Source organism: Augochlora pura, chromosome 6 (genome assembly GCF_028453695.1).
Source record: "Augochlora pura isolate Apur16 chromosome 6, APUR_v2.2.1, whole genome shotgun sequence".
Lineage (NCBI taxonomy): Eukaryota > Metazoa > Arthropoda > Insecta > Hymenoptera > Halictidae > Augochlora > Augochlora pura.
The window spans coordinates 14205677-14224404 of NC_135777.1; the positions used below are offsets into that span (position 1 = coordinate 14205677).

An 18728-nucleotide genomic window follows, 5' to 3' on the forward strand; every position below is an offset into this window, starting at 1 on the left:
TAACAGAGCCAATTTCTTATGTGTCCTATAACTTGAATATTTTTACGTAACGTCGTTGGAATGTGTTGAAATGAGTTGCATATTTATTGCTGCATATGATTCAGTATATTCCTCACTGCGGTTAAAGCATTCGAAAGCAGCCACGGCTTTTACGGATTGGTCAGTTCTATGTACTCAAAGTCATAAATAAGCTCAACGACTTCCCATTTTAATCTCGCAAGGGAAATATGTTAAAAAAACACGAGTAATCCGACGAACTACTTCAAGGCGTGCAGATATATGGAAAACCAGTCTGAAGCCTTGCGGGCTTTTCTACGAAAAAGCGATAACGCTTAGTGATGACGTCAAATCATTGCTCGACAACCCTGACACCAAACGATTTTCGCCCCACTCATGAGAAAAAACGACTACTGTGTCACGATTTCATACACGGATATCCATCGAATATTTCTGATATTATCTGAAGCCCTCGGATATTAATTTAATATTATTTCCAAACATTCTAAACATAACCATACATCCGCAACCCTATAATGCAGGGGGTTAATCAGCGATTGATATAATCAATCAGGGATTGACATAAGCATGACATAATCTTGATGTAACCTTGATTTAAGTGACCAAAGATGTTACCTAAGTAAGCACTGCTTCCGAAATACTCTAGATATAACCTTGACATAACTCTATATAACTTCTGGACAAATGCCTGCTGTCACAACCGAACTGTGCACTGAAAACTGACCGATCGCGATCCCATCGGCGACGTTGTTCATTAGCTTGCATTCACTTTGATACCCTGCAACATATTCACCGATGGCTGTTCACTGTTTCAGGAGCCAGCACAGCAGGACAAGCTCGCCAGATTGAGGCACAGGCTGGACCAACAACAGAGCAAGCTGAATCGACTGCGATTGCTCAGATCGCAGACCGACCAGTCGCGTGCCAACAACGCTACGCTGAGTAAGTCGATTAATAAGTCCGTTTCTAGATCCATTTGATTCGATTTCGCTGCCAGAGACTATACCTTTCCCCATTGAATCGCTTACGAGAGAAAATTGATCGACGAGAGGCAGATAAATAGATAGATAGATAGTTGCACAGAGAGTGTGTGTGAGAGAGAGAGAGAGAGAAACGGTGGGGGACGTCGGTCAATTTGGCGGAGAGATTTCGAAAGTCTGCGAATTTGTTTGCCATGTGTTCGGCAGGGAACTAATCGCGGCGGGACCGAACACAATTCCGGTTGTCCCATTCGGCGGATCCATTCCGCTAGGATAGTCTATAAAACGAGCGATGATAAACCTCGTTAATCCAATTCACCGGGAGCCCGGCAGCATATTGCGTTCGAAAGTGAAAGTTCGATCCCAGCGCGGCCGGAACGAAACACGGCGCCGAAGAAACAGAGAGAGAGCGAGAGAGAGAGAGAGAGAGAGAGAAAGAGAGAGAGAGAGAGAAGTCACGAAGGGGAACGAAGAGGAATTCCCGGCCCGAGTCCTTTCGGTTATACGGCCACGGTGAATATCGATATCGCTCGAGCCGGCCAGACGCCGAGAACCAGCCCTTGGTATCTCTACAACGCCGAGTATCACTCTCTTTCTCTTTCCCTCTCTCTCTCTCTCTCTCTCTCTCTCTCATTCATTCCGTCCTTTCTTTCTCCTCTCTTTCGCTGAGGACCGGGAAAGGAGCAGAGAAACGAGAGGACGAGCACAACCGCGAATTCCCGCCGTTTCTACAGCGGGATCGAACGCCTCGTAAAAGGATACCGAACGATCGCGCCTCAAGCGCATCGCGTTCAATAAAGATTTCCCGGCCGAAATGATCCCATTGAACTCGATCATCCTCGGAAACGTTAATTCCGATGATGCATAGGGACCCTGCTCTCCTTCCAGACTGGAGACTTACGTGCTATCTCCCGATCTTTGCTAGACGGTCTCAAAATTCCTTTAACGCTTTGCCCTGCTATATATCGGTTAAACGAAATTTTTTGTGCCAGTTGCATTTGTACCAGTCGAAAGCGACGATCTTCCTGTGTGAAATCGGAGTTCGTTGCTTGCAGTACGACTTTTTTGACGCGGCCAATCAATTTCGTAGCGGATCTGATCCTTTCGAACAACGCCAAAAAACTTGCGCATCGGTTGTACTGTGAGGTTGAATAACTCGGTGAAATGAAAACGTACGATAGTGAACGAATACCGATTTTATACCGGAGGATAGCCGCATTCGATTCGTACAAATGAAATTCGTCCGAGAAATTTTGTTCGTTTCAGAGGATAACGTGAATGTATGCGCAACATGCGGACTTTGGAAGATTCTGTTCATTTTTGCAATACCACGTGAAATGACTTTTATGTGATGTAGGATTCTTTGGCCTAGTTATTCAGCTTCGAGGCGAAAGATCTTTTAGCCAAAATTGCTTTGCTTCTGTGAACTACACAGCGAAATCTTCGACAGAGGCCAGACTTCTTACTCGAAGATGCACCTGTTGCTTTTTATGTTTTACCAACGTCAGTCATGCTTTACATCTCGTCCCGAAAATTTTGTGATTTCGAAGGACCTCCGAGTCGATCTAGAAATAGTCGTATGCAGAAAAGGTGCGACCCCTAGCGAGACCCTTGGTTATCCATCAAGACCGAATCAATTGCGATAATAGTTTCTCTGGCTGGAACTTCGTTCAAGGGGTGGGGAGAACCAACACGATCGCATTAGGAGAAATTTCGACTCGTTACCATCTCTGCTCGCTTCGACCCCTCAGCAACCGGGATGAAAGGGTTCGCCAAGCGTTTCAATGTCTGCGCGGTTCCCGCGCTCTCCGTCCAAACTCCATCGTTCTCCGTCCGTTGTCCATTATGTTCGCAAGTTTTCCTATTCGGCCGAGGATGCGTCTTCCGAGGAGAGTTTCTCGCGAGCTAGTTCGACGAGGGTGTGATCAGGGTGGTGAGAAGCGCAATCGAGCGAAACGCCGAGTCGAGCCGAGAATGGAGGGCCCGAACAGCAGTCTTTTGATCGCGTTACGCCCAGAAATTCGCCTAATCTATTTCCTATAGAGCGCGGAACTTGCTCCGCTTCGTCGAGAGCGCTCCTCCCCCCTCCCCCCTCCCCTGATCCTTTCGCCCTCTTCGGCCTCTTCGCCGTGAACTTGCCGCTTTCTCCGAACCAGCCCGCGTCCGCCAACCTCCCATCGGCTCTTTTTATTTCCCCATTGTCGTAGCTTTCGTGATTCGAATAATTATAACGGGACCGAAAAGGACCAGGAACAAGCGAGAAGTCGCCGAAGGGGCTAGAGGACTCCCGGAAAATAAACCGACGGAATTGATCCGTCTCCGCCTCTTGCCACCGGACAGGGTAATTGAGTTCTGACCCATCTGCGAGTCATAGCTACTACAGCTTGATTGCGAGATTGCTTGACAAACGTTTTGGTGACCCATCACCGAACCACCCCTTCGAAATATCCTCCGTCGTGAGACAGGGGTGTGGCTTGTCCACGTGCAAATAACCCTAAACGTCTTCGGACCATGTACCTTACTCCCTGTAAAACTACTCAGTCCTATTTCGAAATCGAAGCGAAGAGACATTTAACACCACCTCTTTTAGTAACTTTAATACAGTTATTATTATTATATATTATACATTATATATTACTATAATACAGTTATTTTAATCTGTCTACCATTTTAAATTCTACTTACTCCATCATGTCATAAGTGCATACAATCTTTTCATTGCTATAAAATAGTACGCGTTAATTACTTTCAGGTTTCGATAGTTTTAACACCAATGATTAGGCCAAAAAGCGATCAGAAAGTGGAGCGATTAAATCCCTGCTGCGCTATTTTTTCCACAGTTGCAACTTTTGCGATTACAATAATTTGTTAGGAAAAACAGACAATTTACATTTACTGTGTTCCTATATTTACTTAAACGCTTAAATATTGACGACGGGAGACCAGGGTTTTATTTTCCAACTTAAAGAAAGCAATAACATTCATACTTAACATATTATTACTAGAAATCTCCATCGCGAGTCGTGCTCGTCAAAGTATGGCAAAGGACTGGTTGATTTTCGGCCAGCAGTGAATTTTCTTCCGACTTCCTTCAATTTCCGACTTCCGGGGAGGACACGCGACTCCCGTTCACTCGACTTTGATACACGAGTAATCAGCGGAAGAAGACCAAGAGAGAAGAGTCGTAACTCGGCCCGGAAGTTAGTGCTATTAGGGGCTAGGAAAATACGCGAGGCGGAGCAGCGGAAACGTAAACTGTATTTGTTACGGGACCAAGGGGGTGAATCGAGTTCCGTCGTCTCGGGCTGTGCAGCGAACCCCCCCAAACTTTATATTATTCTGACCCAATATTCCTCGGGAACGGTCGACGTTTCTACGTGCAAGTACGTATTCATATTCGCGATCTCCCTGCACGGAAAAGTTTACGGGCTACCCAGCTGCAACCATGTCGACTTCCGATTCTCCTCGGACGGAATCTGGACGGGATTCCCCGAGTTTCGGGTGTATGAAAAACTCGAGACGACTCGAACTCGCGTTATTTTTACATCAACTGTCTGAAATTACAAGCGGAGATCATCGTTCACAAAAATTTCGAAAGTAATATCGACAGGTCCAGTATTTTTTAAATTGATCTCGAGATTTTTAGGCATGAAACGGTGTCTGTTGCGTGACGACACCTGTAACATTGACCGAGTTACCATTTCTTGAAATAAATCTGACCCTGAACTCGCGTCACTTAGAAAATTCAACCCCTTGGCAGATGTCTGAAAGATGCCAGTAGCTTTAAATACTAGAACTTCGACGTCGATGAAATTCATCCTTTCTCACTTCGTCCACATTTTGGAACACAACTACAGCACCAATACTATTATTAAAAGTTTTCGACGTATTGTACCGATTTCCTAATGAAGTATGGACAAACTTCGTAGAATATTAATTAGTTTAATTAAATTCATTTAAGTTTATTATGCAGTTTCTAACTTATACTCGTAAAACATAATGGACACGAGTTCGCGTCGTGATATAAATGAGTTTATTCGCAAGAAGACTAAGAAAATGTGAGCATTCCCAACTTAAACCGTAAATTAAAATGTTAATTATCACATTGTCGTGCAACCAGCTTCCATGCCTGTTCAGTTGAGTAAAATAAACTACGATATTTAAAACGTATCGACTTTTATTTTATTTACCTGTTAAGGGGTTAAAAATCAATGAATCGAAATCCGAGTGTCACATATGGCCTCATAAAAATTTCCGACGTGTGCATAAAGTAAGATGGCCCCGTCACTCCTTTCGGGTTCGTCCTAATTCGACGAAACGTCTCCACCCCCGCTGGGCTCTGAACCGAAATAAGAGTGGTCCTCCCGATCCCCTTAATCCCGAGGTTTCACGCGCGACTCGGTTTATTCGAAAAACTAGGAATCCCTTGAATTGAACCGGCCTGGCAACGGTGACGCAGATTTTAATTAAAAGAAGTTACCCTCGGGCGAGATCGCGTCCCTTCTCCTCCCCCCCCCCCGCCCGCCCGCGCGTTACCAACCCGAATTAATGCGCGGCTTGAATCAATCCCGCCGTGTAAATGGTCGCACGCATGATTTTCTCGACCAATGGCGAAGGTTCTCGTTTCACCGCCCTTCCCATAGTATTTGAGCTGGACGGCGATTCGTGTCGCATCGTTGGATATTAAACTTCCTTCGGGGGAACGAATTTTCACGAATGGAAAAAAGCTTGGAACGAGCGTCGAATATTAAATCCGAAGTTTTAATATCCCATTGATGCGGATCCTGCAGGCATGAAAATTCATCGGATCTTCTTTGCGAAACCGATTTTTCCGTCCACCGATTGCTTAGGGTCGCCCCGCGGCGCTCGGGGAACACATTTCATTTTCCACAAATTTGTCGAACCTATCTCGGTTGTATCGCGACTACCGGAGACAACCTGGCATAGACGTACGTAGAATCGAGATGCGGAATCTGGACGGCGAAGCTCAGCTGCGTCAACAGTCTCTGCCAAAAGTCACGATTTCGCTTTTGGTTTTTCGACTTCATATAAATTAATATTTGGGAACGCAGCGATCGATACTTCAATACGATCCCCTATCTGAAGTATGAGATCTTTCTCCTGGCTTAAGAATTCATTCTTCAGGATTTTATTTAATCTTCAACGTAAAGAAAGTTCAAAGATATTCCGCGAGACCTTTGATACATGACAAAATTCCTAACTTCTTAACAGGGAAATTTTATTCAACTTTGTATCATAACATTTTTCTTCATAGTGAAAAATCATATTATTACGCATGAAATATTCAAAAATATCGTTTTTCACTTGTTTGTTACTTATTTTCATAGAATATTTTATGATAAATTTAAAAAAATATATAAATCAAATATATCCAACGTACAAAGGTTTATTTAAACAAATTGAAGTGTGGCGTAAGCGGACAAAGGGATGACAACCTCGGTTTATTTTAAAAGAGACGTTGCAGTGTTATTTGAAACTATACTGTTCAAATTTTAAGTGTTATCATATAGTCACACTAAGTTTTACACTTTTCACACTTTCATAAAATTCCATAAGGTAACAAGCCGTCGCCTATTGAAAATGTCTTTCCGGTACGATGAAATATTTCGTCAACAGATCAGTAGGATAAATAAGTTGTTCCTTTCAAAACATTTGCATCCGCATTTGCATTTATGTATCTGCTTAGGATTCAGATGACTTCGGAATCACAATCACCGTGATAAATTGAAACTGCAAGGAGAATTCGAAACTTTCAGCGGGCAGTGTACCTACGCCTGACGGCAGCAGATTTCAAGCGAAAACTTGCGCCTACAACCCCCGGGGGGTTCCGCGCGAAATATCCTAGCTGGAATTGATTATTTCCAGCAGATTCGTTTTCAGATTCGGGATCTGGGTTACAGGTTCAGTCTTAATAACGTGCCGAGGATGGGGTTTGCGTGGGTTGTCGGTCACGCCGGGGGTGGGCGGTAAAAATTACAGAGAAAATCGAGTCGGCCCGTAATTGAAATTCGCGCGGGTCAAAGGAAACTGGCGAGCAAACAGTTAGACCGGGAAAAAGACGTGGAGGGGCGTAATGGCGGGGGTGGTCGTGGAACTTTGCAGGGACGATAACGAGCGATAATTTCGCGCAGCATTCGCGAGCTAATTTCCCTCTTTGCGAGAGCTGAAATCGAGGGGGTCACGGTACTTCATCTCTCCCGCGGACACCTTCGGTAGAGAAGAGAAAGAGAGAGAAAGAATGGGAATGAAAGCTCCCGCAACTAAACTCCGAGTTGAAACCTCTTGGAAACTATTTAAGATTCCAGCCACTTAAAGAGACTTCGATAAATCTTTCTCCCGGCCTGGATTCGATTAATATAAGAGATAACGCGGGGGTCCTGCTTGATTCATGGGGTGTCCCGAAAATCTTCTTCCAGTCCAATCGCTTCTCACCCTCTGCACCGTGTTCTACCCTTCGCCGAGAAAAGCCTCTGCCGTGAAAAAGCCTCTCTCTCTCTCTCTCTCTCTCTCTCTCTGCCGTAGAGGAAAGGTTCAGGATCGTGAACTGAGTCGACACACGGCGCGCTGCTAATTAACTTTTTCTCGGATTCCTGCGGACAGAATAAATTCGACACGTATCTCTCTGGAGGCTCCCGCCGGACTTCTCTGCGACAAACTTCTGATACCTGTCTAACCTGAAACTGCAAACAGTTCACTTCCGTCTTCGAGGATCCAACTTTCCTCGGTGAATTTTTCACCGGGCCACGAAGAGCAACTTTCTCTGAAGCTATGGGACAAATTTCCGCGAGGTTTTCTTACGGAATTTCTCGTGTACAGCTTCGAGAATCTTTCCTGAATTGGAGGCTCGCTTAAGTAGCTTGCAAACTGTACGCTTCCGGATTGAATATCCAAGTTTGCCGTTCCTCTGACTTTTTAATGCAGCCGTGAAACGGGAAGAACAATTTCTTGCTTTGGCGCAGATTTTCATACCATTCTTTTGCAACGAAAGTTTCCTTGGTATCCGAGACGACTAAAACGACGCAAACACCAGTAACTAATACGCTGTTTTTGATGGAACTTAACGGAAGTGTTAATTAAATAAATACACAGTTAAATATAAAAGTTACGTTGTATTTTAACATTAGAACTGTGCGAAAATTGTTCCGAAATAAATCATTTGTTTACGGGTAGAAGGACAGTAGGAATTTCTCAAAGAAATTTCGCATTTCGTTGGACCATATAACTTTTATTCGAACTATTTTTAGATAGCTTCAGCAGCGAAGTACGCACGCCGGAAAAATTCGAGACATTCAAAAATCAGACATCTCGGTCCCCGTTCCTGTAGGAACAAATGCAAGGCATTCCGTTAACGATGACGGAAACCGTGGAACGACCGTGGCCGTTCCGATTCCGTGGTCACGACCTCGCGATGCACCATGAAAAGTTACATGACCCCGGGAAAAATCCGAAACTGCGAACAATTTCAGGAAATACGGCGAAACCGTGATGCCGGCGCAGGGCTTTACGAGACACCGTAAAGCAACGTTGCTTCGACATTCGATGGCCGCCTCGAGGACCAATAAATTGCTCGTCCCTTTCCGCGAAATGCCTGTCACGTTGGTCGCAGTTGTTCGTTCCTGAAAAACCTCTGCCGAAATCCCGCCGTCTAGTAAGACGGCAGTAGTATTTAACCTCTGATTCATATCTGGCCCGTGATCGTCCTCGCGATCAGCATTCTCTACTACGGGGACGATATTCGGTTAAAATTCAACCATTCGTAGACAGGGACCGCTTAAAATTCTAAAATCATTTCTCTCAGAAAACTAGATTCTGTATGGAATACTTAAGCAATGAAACAAATTAATAATACACTGCGATATAGAACTATAGCAGTACCACAATTGTTTATTGTATGACACTTTTGGATGCAAATCGATGGATACGAACTTGTTCGATGTTCGGCAAACTTTTATCGAAACTCTCCAAAATATCAAGAAATATAGTGAACAATATATATCATCATAGATTATAATAATAGTAATACAATTATAGAACCACAAAGAAGCCTTTGTTAATAAGTTATGACGCTTCTATTAATAAAATGCTGATCGTTTCGTAGAAATGCATTCATCTGTCAACTCACATAAATCATTTTAATGTATCATAGCTCAAGAGGCAGAAACGTTTCAAAAATTAATATGGTGCTACACTTATACACTACTCTGTCCATGCTAATAATTCTGATTTTTTTATTTGAATAATCAAATTACCTGTTTGCAAGTTTTGAAATACAATGCTAGCACTAATAATACGACAATACACCGCAAAGAAACAGACGTGCGTAGACATCGAGAATCGCGTGCATTAAGAGGATTATCGGTGCCGACCGAATCAGAATTATAGTCAGCGTGGCGTCGTTTGTCGCACATGTTCCAGGATAATTTCGCGTGACGCCGTAATAACGAAATCCCCGGCCGATAATCGGTACCGCGAGATAATTAAGAGGCCGCTAATCGCGATGGGCGTCGCCTACCGCGCTAGTTCGTCTCACCGTAATCCCTTTCGCTCGTCCTTTATCGATTTCAGTTCACATACCATCGAAAGTGAAACCAATTTCCTCGGTTCGTGGACAAACAATGAAATTAGACAAATGTTTGATCTCGAATTAGGCAACAAAGGATACTTATTCTTATTACAGTTCATGCTTTGTGATCAACCATTTACAAAGGTCTACTATCATTGTCCGAAATACAGTGCTCGAAATATCCATAAAGCCGCCTGACAATATGGTGAAATCTTACGTTTGTTTCATATTACATATCCATAAAAATCGTTATTTTTATACATTGCGCCATTACATACCGATTTAAGAAACGAAACCAACGTAGCAACGAGCCTTAACTTTCGCACTTGTTTTTTAACAATATTTATAGATTTAAGTTTTTATCAGATTTAAGATTTCTCCAAAATATTAGGCGACTTTATGGAAATTTCGAACACCGTGACAAGCGCAGCCAATGTGGATAGCTTCGACTTCTACCGTAAGATACCGTTCGATTTAGTTCGATATAATCATGCGCGTTCATATTTAAGCAGTCCGATCGTTCGGAAGCAGTCACGCGACGATATTCTCGGTCGGTCGAAGGTGAAACTTGAATGGGAGTTCGGTTAAGTAAGATTGACGAGCTAAAAGAAGAAATCCAATTAAAGGGGGCTGCGAGATTTCATAGATTCCTATATCTGTCCGGAATCCACGGCGACCCACGATATTGCGAGAATCGATTGGCCGGCACGGCGTACGGCGTCCTCAAGGAAAACCGCTACGTTCCCCGTCGTCGATAGATTTATCCGGTTGAATGGGATCCCGCCATAATTCTCCCGAGTTTCTACGCCCCGTTAGATTTACGCGATCGAAATTTTAATAGTCTCGCGGCATCGGGAGAGCAACTGAGCTGTGTCCCGAATACGGAGGTCGGTTTATCTTGTTCCGGGCAGGACTCAGGAGCTAAAACCGATCCTTTCAAGGGATTAAACATTTCTTCAGCCCTTGTGGTTCTTGAGCGAGGAACGGCTGATCGGAAAGCTTTGTTTCGCCGACTTTACCCGGATCGAATCGAACGAAGTCGCTCACATGAAAAACAAGAAATTGAAAGCAGGAGTCTTATCCCTCTTATTTATGAAACGTGGTGAGAGAACCGAGCATGGCGAGGAGCCAAAAAATATTAACATCGTTTCGTTTTCTAACCTAAATATATTTCATTATTTTAGAAATAAACATTTTTAGGAGATCATGTTTTAGTTGAATGTGGTACTTCTAAAAAAATATACAACATGTATAAAGATCGTGAAATGGTGAAACTGAATGGGGTGTAGAAACTGCATGCAAGTGATAGAAGCACATGTATATTCACCGTTTCAACGTCGATGATAGCCGATGAAAAAGATACGGTGACAAATGTTTTCCAAAAACTATCTATCATAGAAATTTCATAAGAAACATATATCTAATGTCGAACCGAATTTAATATAATAATTCTATATATTTTTAAGTAAGTCATACGGCTTGGTGTTATGCATCTAGACGTATAGTTAAATGACATTAAATTACCGCGTGACTTCATTCAGTTTAAATTGCAATTTCAATTATAAATATCATCCGAGTGCATCCTCGAGCTCTGTTTGCCGATACACATAACAAATATACTCGACGAAAGCTGTCCGGAAAGTAGGAAGTCCGCGGAAATGTTCGGCTGTCTCGGTCGCCTCGATGAAGCATCGAGACAAGGGTTCCACTCGATTATTAACGAAAGGATGGACTCGGAAAGCAGGCTGTCTAGGCCTTGATCCATTTCGGATGCAACGCGAACAGGAATTCTTACGCGAGCGCCAAGAATACAGTTTCAATATCTGAAGGATATAGGGGGTGAGCCGGAAATCCTGAAGCATCCGACGACGCGACAGCTCCCACGGATTAAAAAATAAGAGAGCACTTGCGAGTCGAGGGCTCTTGACGCGGTTGCTAACATGTTGTTTGCAAACCGATACCGACGATCGTAAAAATATCGCGGGTTTACCTTGGAAAGATCACAGCTCCGTGGACCAAAGAAGATTCGAGCACGGACCGGTGTTTGGAACGACTGGCCTCGGGTCGTCGAATCTCGCGCACACCTGTGCGTTCACCGGGTAATTGAGTTGCAACACGGAGCAAGCAGGTTCAGGGAAATTTCTACCTTCCTGCGGACGGGGTCCGCGGGAACTGAAGCACGTGGGGGCTGCCTCTGGCCGACTCCGAGAAGAAGAAAATTCACGCTCGAGTATTCGCTGTATTCAAAGACGGCCGTGCTATTTTTAATTGCTCTCTTAACGAGCGAATCCATGCATTTTTAATTCACCGAGAGAGGAGATCCATCGTTGCGGTTGCACGGTCTCTAGCAATTAGCGATTACGCGCTTGCGAGCTCCCTAATTAGCGATCCGCGTTGCAGTGCGCGTTATCACGCGACGTGAAAAACTCTGGCAGCGCCTAGGAACGATCCGAAGACTTTATTGTCAAATCGATCGTTGGCCCGGGATAACCGTGACCCTATCTATCGATGGAATCGATGAACAACAATTCCGCAAAAGAAGATCAAAGCAGACGCAAAGGCAAAGGGTCTTGTAGTTGCGTTTCCGAAAGATTTATGGCTCCGGATGCATCTCCGTGAAGGCAGTTCTTTTCCGCGTTGCATCTTGGATCCCCCGCGGCACTCCGACAATCGCGAAATCTCGTTTCCGCGGGAAATAGAGGCTCGATGCGGCTGCAAACTAGAAGAAAAGGGTTCGCCGGCTGCGGCGATGCCTAAGCACAACCCCAAGCCCAATCAATGCCATTTCGCTTCTTCTTTCACCATGTCGAGCGAATCTTCGCCTCGATTCGAGAAAACGACTGCAACTTATTTCTGCGATGCGATAAAGATGAGAACACATCTAAGGAGTAAGCAACTCCAATTTTTCTTATCTTTTTCACCATGTATATTAACATTTTATTTACCGACAGTTTTCAAATAATTCCTTTAAAATAGAAGGTCAACAATCCAGAATTTCATAGAAAATTGATTAAACATCCCAATGATAATTCATCAAATTATTTAGATTAATATCATGTGACAGGTTCTTATTATTATTTAATGGAAGATTGAATCATCTGTGAGGACGTATGTACACGTCATCAGCAGCGAAAGGGCGAAAAATCGTCACGAAAGCACACGTGCAACATTCGATTTAGGCTGATCTATCCAACGAATGAGCATTTCCCCCGTGCACATGACATAAATGATCTATCTCGTATAGGAATTTATTAATAAAAAAAAGTTTGATGGAAAAATGCTTTGTTAGTACAACACAAATCACTGGCAGATTAATTCATTCGTTAAAAATGTTTGCCTATTCATTGGTCGTCAGACAAATTTTGTCAATCACGTATCATTGAGGGATGTGAATGTATTACTATGTACATATAAATGCCCTGAAAATGTGTGAACTTGAAATTAGTAGTAAAACAGTTCGCTTGCAGTAACATCATTCGGAGGATTAAACAACGATTCACGGATGACCATTGCAACGAACATACAAGCTTCATTCACTGCATATGTCACTCCGGTTGATGTTCCGACTCGTTGGCATCCGGGATCGAAACAGGGGACCGATATCGAGCCTGAAACTTCGAAAAACAATTAAAAAGAGAGCCGATATTATCGCAGAAAGTATCGTTAAGCTACAGGCCCGCGGGTCTATTCACGGTACAGATTTTTATTTCCCGACCGGAAAAGTTTGATCGCTGGCCGTTCACCGATTTCCGATTGCCCGGGGGGGGCAAAACCGCTCGTCTCGCTCGGGAATTTCATCCAGGCTCGAGACAACGGCGGAACGTTCTCGCTGAAAAAGTTTTTCCGAGGGCGAAGAACCCTGGTGACTTCGCGGGCGTACGAGTTTTCCATTCTGGAAATTTGGTATTCACGCGGGAACCGTGCCCTTCTCTCGACGAACTTTCGCGTTTCCCTCGCAGTCGTCGAGTGTCCTCGAGAATCCTCCATACCCCCCCGCACCGATTCCTTCTTCGCCAGTCCTTCGATTTTATTCCGGTTTTACGACCCGTGTAAAGAGGAGGATACATGTTCGAAAGAAAATGACTTCGATGGTCCAAGAAGAAGCGCGTCGAGCCGTCTCCGTTCCGCGGTGTTCTCGTTGGTTCTTAGCGGGTTGTTGGCAGTTCCTTTAAGGTTCCCCAACTTTTTTTTTTCCCGACGACCGAATATGATCGGATATTTCGAATTCGATCGAACCCGTCGCCAGAACTCCGATCCGCGCGTCTGTTTCGTAGAACTTTCTTCCCAAACTGCTAAACAGAAATTCCGGGAAACTTCGTCGGCTCGTTTTCAAACGACTTCCGGAAGTTCGTAGAATCCTGCCCCTGGGATAAGCCATGCCCTCGGAGCGTCAGACATCCGAGCAAACGTTTAGTCGAATCGTCGGAACGCGGAAAAACTGGAGTGTCAGGAGGGCAGATTGCGATTTAAATTGAATACCATGGAAGCGTTTCCTAGCCGAGTTAACTGTCAGTTCTGGAACAAGGAGATTGTAATTGTTGATAGGTCCCTCCAGAACCCTGCCGTCGCTGATGAAGAAACGATTAAATTCATTTGCGTATGCGTATGCTAAAAAATTTCTTATCCCATAAAAGTGGAAGAAAATCAAGACGTCGTGGTAACTATTGTGTAGTGACTTTATCGTTCGCATGAAATAATCGAAGATTAACCCTGTTAGGAAAGGCTGGAATGAAGATTAATAATGACTGCGGGTTCATAGCAGAAATTACTAGGTAAAATACAAAATCTCAAAAAAGCGTTGTTAACTAGCAACAATTGCGAGATAGTATACATGATGTGCACGTATTCATAAATTTCATACAGCCAGAGTAGCACAGAATCTATGTGGTGATTGTCGACTCTCTCTCTCTCTCTCTCTCTCTCTCTCTTGCATTCATTCTCTTTCGCTCTGCCTCACTCGCTATCTCATTCTTACCCATTCTCTCTATTTCTTTCTTTATTTCCCTTTCGGTCACTCTCACTCTATCTTTCGGCCACGCAAGACTTTGAGGATCCTAAGCAATAGAATCAGGTTACTCGAAGTTGTCCAAACACTCTGTCCCCATCTGTCCCATTCATTAGCATTTTACGACACTCGACCATTCTGCCTTTCATACCCGGAAAAAAAAGCCCTACTCTATGTTACGACGGGATCGAATCAAAACGCCGTGAACAGCGAAGTTTGAAGTTCGGAAGAAGCGTGGAGTAATCACCGGCAGATGGAGCGTTAATAAAGAGGTGGCACGCGAAGCGAATAATTGTCGGGCCGTGGCGGATCGTCGCGCCGGTCCGGTGATTTCGAGCCGCTTCGAGTGCATGATCGCGGCCGGAATGATGTATCGTCGCGCGGGAGTCGAGTCTCGTCGATTCGCGGGATTGTCCGATGACCTAGAATTCCATTATCGAATTCTGGGTATCTATAGCCCCCGGTACCCAGCTGGATGCCGGCTCCCGAAACTCGCAGAGCCTGTCACCCGGCGTCGGGACCCGATACGCGTCGATATTCCTGTCGCGGGTACGACGTTGCGGATGGTAAATGGATTTCTGATGGCGGCGGAGAGCTCTAACTCTCGTGAAACGACCCCGGAAAAGCGGGTTTTCGGCCGAAAAGCCGAAAAGGTCTCTCCCTCCCCCAAACCCCTTTTTCTCCCTTTCTCTGGTTCTCGCGCGTTCGCTGTCGTTCTCCGCCCTGGCCGCGTCGTTGCAAAGGGAAATAACTCGAGGGAAAATTAGGCGTGTTCCCTCCTTTGCGGCGTTTGTTCGCGCGTCGCGAAGAAACGGCCTTGCTCCTCGACTCGGTCTAATTGGCCCTCGCCTCCAATTATGGGTGGGCCGTTTATTCCGGAAAGGCAGCCGGCAGCTGCGCCCCGTTCCCAGCCACAATTTAATACGTATGCCACGTTCTCGCGAAATCGATAATCACCGGCGCACGGTGACCACAATGACACCGTAAATCAACCACCGAACCGATTAATGGAGCCAGCCTCGCGCACACACCCTCCTTCGCCGGAAGAAAGTGAGCGTTAATTATTCAGGGGTACCTGCGACACCCACTGCGCGCGATCATCAGCCGGAATCGACGCCGCTTTAATTCTTTTCCCTTTTCTTTGCTCCGCGCTACTTGTCGGAAAATGCTGCAACGATCGCAAACATCGAGATTCGGTATTGGCACCATTCGATCCCCCGTAGGATTGACATAGAATTGTAGGAAATATAAACCATTAATGGACCGTGAATTGTGTTCCTTAGTTATAGCGAAACGCTCCTATATCAAATATTGAAATCAAAATCTACATTGCAATGGTGTGTTATACATTTATAAATGCACAATGATGTCAGCGCGATCGTAAACGCGATGGTCGATTTCGAAAAATGATTGGAAAATGTAATTAGAAAATGAAGGGATCCTTCTGACCGAAAACATAGCGAGCTTTCGCCGTAAGCAGATGCAATACGCAATCGCGTTCCATCAATCGTTGGAAACGGGATTATTCGAGTACGCGTTGACGAACCGATTGAATAATTGATCGACTGCCACCGTAGCGAGTTTAATTAATATCGATGACGATTAAAGGGCCGGAGAAAGGATAGTTAACGGTGACAATGAAAATATCGTTTGCTGGGGTAGGACGCGGTGATAAATTATCTATCCGGTTTCACTGTTTAATTGCACGTGCCAATTAAAACGGCGCCGTTTAATTAAACGCGAGTTTCCCTTTGCCGGGCTTTCGCTGCCTTGTTTTCTTTTCGAAAACTCCAGCTCGCGTCTTGAAGGAACTCAAGAAGGCAGTGAGAGAGAATGACAGAGAGAGAGAGAGAGAGAGAGAGAGAGAGAGATGCTCGCTTTAGCGCAACCTTTCGCACAATGAACATCGGTTAACGTTTCCAATTACACGGTAATTAATTACTCCACAATGGCGGACAACCGATTGACTTCCGTTGCGATTCGATTTTCCGGTCCCAGCGACACGGAAACTTAATTTTCCAGCTGACAGGCCGGCCGTTGCTTCGCTCGCACATGTCAAGGGCCGGGAAAATAAATTTCCCGCGTTCTTTGGCTCGTTCGCGGCGAAAATTTTCATCGTTTGGGTCACGGGCCGCACGATATGAAAGTCGCCGGGCAATATGCGGAAAACGGGGCACCGGGGAATGCGGGAGAAAAGTCTAATAAGGCGTGGCCGCGTCGAACGTTCCCTCGAAAGGGGAACGGGACAATGGGCTCTCTCTTCCACATTCTTCTACGGTTTTCCGGCGTCACCCCCGGTCTCGCTCGTCTTTCCATATTCCCGCCAATATACCGGAAGACTAACACTTAATCCTGCGGTCACTCGGCTGATTTATTCAAGTTGCACGCACTGAAAGGTTCAACGAGTCTCGATAAGGTACTTTAAAAATAATACGAGCTTTCAAAGTAACACGTAATCACGTAATAACATATAATCGTTTTTATGCATCTCAGACATTGTCATTTAGTATAGTACAACTAACATTATTTCAAAAATAATAAAATACAATTATGTTTGAAAATGAAATTGGATCATTGGCATCTTTGAACATTAAATCGTTTTGCGCGCATGGTTCCCTTGCCAAGGGTCATCATTCGGAGAAGTAAGACCAAGATTATGCAGGAAGATCAACGAATCTCGTTGAGGTACCTTAAAAAGTGCACAGCTTTAATCCCTATAGTGCTAATCTATGTTCCATTACCATTATCCAAACATTTAAAGTTTTCTTAGCCATCTCAGCACAACATAGAGCACCGCTTTAAAAAAAAAATGTTACGTTAAGATATCTCAGAACAGTGAAGAATATATTTAAGTTTGGAATAAAAAAAGGCTAAAGATACCAACAACAGCAGGCAAGAAGAATCGTTCACAGTAGATGCGAAAGCACCGTGGAACACGGACGAACAAGTTTAACTGTCTTCGGCTAAAGTGCCAGTTCCAATTGGGTGAATTCGAACGCCGCGCCGTTGTATCTTAACGGCTCGCGAGTTCGTACAAGAAAGCGATAAGAGCGCTACCGAGGAGCGCGATAAGAATTATTCGCCGAGGGAGGAAATGAGACGCCGAAGATAAATAAACGAATACGGGACCAATGGAATCACGTAGCCCGTCCCCGTCAACTGGCTCGCTTCCCGCGAAACACTTATCTCTCGGTAAATAGATCGGTGGGAACGTGGTACCGAGAACCGGAGCACCGTCTTTTCTACCCCCCTTCGCCACCCCCCTAGATGTTATTCCGCTGGCAGGTAACGCGTTGTTCGCCGGTTCTCGGGACCATTCTTTTCCCGGCGATATCGAAACCGAGACAGTTCATCGCGGTCGAGTGGCCACGTTGCGACGTTTTCCAACTCGATTCCCCGGAAAACACGTCCCGGCATCGTCCGACCATAGAGAATCGTTCCGACGATCGATTAAACCCCTCCCCCCACCTCGTGCTTCTCTGCTGTTTCAGCTGAGCGTGGAGATCCTGAATCCGACGGGATCTTAACCGGAAAGCGAAGGGAGGGGAAGGGTGAGGCGGGGGGAGGGGGGAGGGGGCTTGTACCATCTTTCTCTTTTGCTTCATTTGTTTCTATCGCGGAAATCCGATCCCTTTGTTACGTAAATAACAATGGAAGACACGGTTAAGAAAATCGAGAAGAAAAGAACGGAATGCGTACCGCGAGAGAGAAACAGATTGCAACGATTAAACCGTGAAGCGCACGGTTAGACGTTTCCCCGAAGAAAATGCCATAAAAATTGTCTTTCGTTTCGCTCGCGAACTGTTTCGGTTTGATGGGTCTCGGAGAGCCGTCGCGCGCAAAGCGAAGCGATGGATTAAAATAACTTTCTTCGAAACCATCTTTCCGATTTGCAATTATGAAGCGGGAGATATCTGAAGCGTCTGGAAAGAAATTCTTGCATTAAAACTCGAGACGTGTTCGAGGATATTCAGTTCTGCGGTCCGGCTGGGATTATAGATATGTACTCCGACCAGTGGTAAAACGGGTGCCGAAGGCGCATAAAATCGCGAATTTAGAGTAGAAAGAATGAAACTGTTCAATTATCTCTAAGTGAACGATTCGCGGCTGACTAGAGGGGGATTTCCTAGTTAATGGGTGA

General features: G+C 44.9%; 1 protein-coding gene across 4 annotated transcripts in view; it reads left to right on the forward strand.

Moving 5' to 3' along the window:
* LOC144470868 (uncharacterized) overlaps positions 1 to 18728 on the forward strand; it is a 144683-nt gene that overhangs the window by 118199 nt on the left and 7756 nt on the right. For all 4 annotated transcript variants that reach the window (XM_078182445.1, XM_078182449.1, XM_078182446.1 and 1 more), the window contains one exon: positions 834 to 960. In XM_078182445.1, coding sequence (XP_078038571.1) covers positions 834 to 960 — 127 coding nt within the window. The remainder of the gene's footprint in view (positions 1 to 833; positions 961 to 18728) is intronic.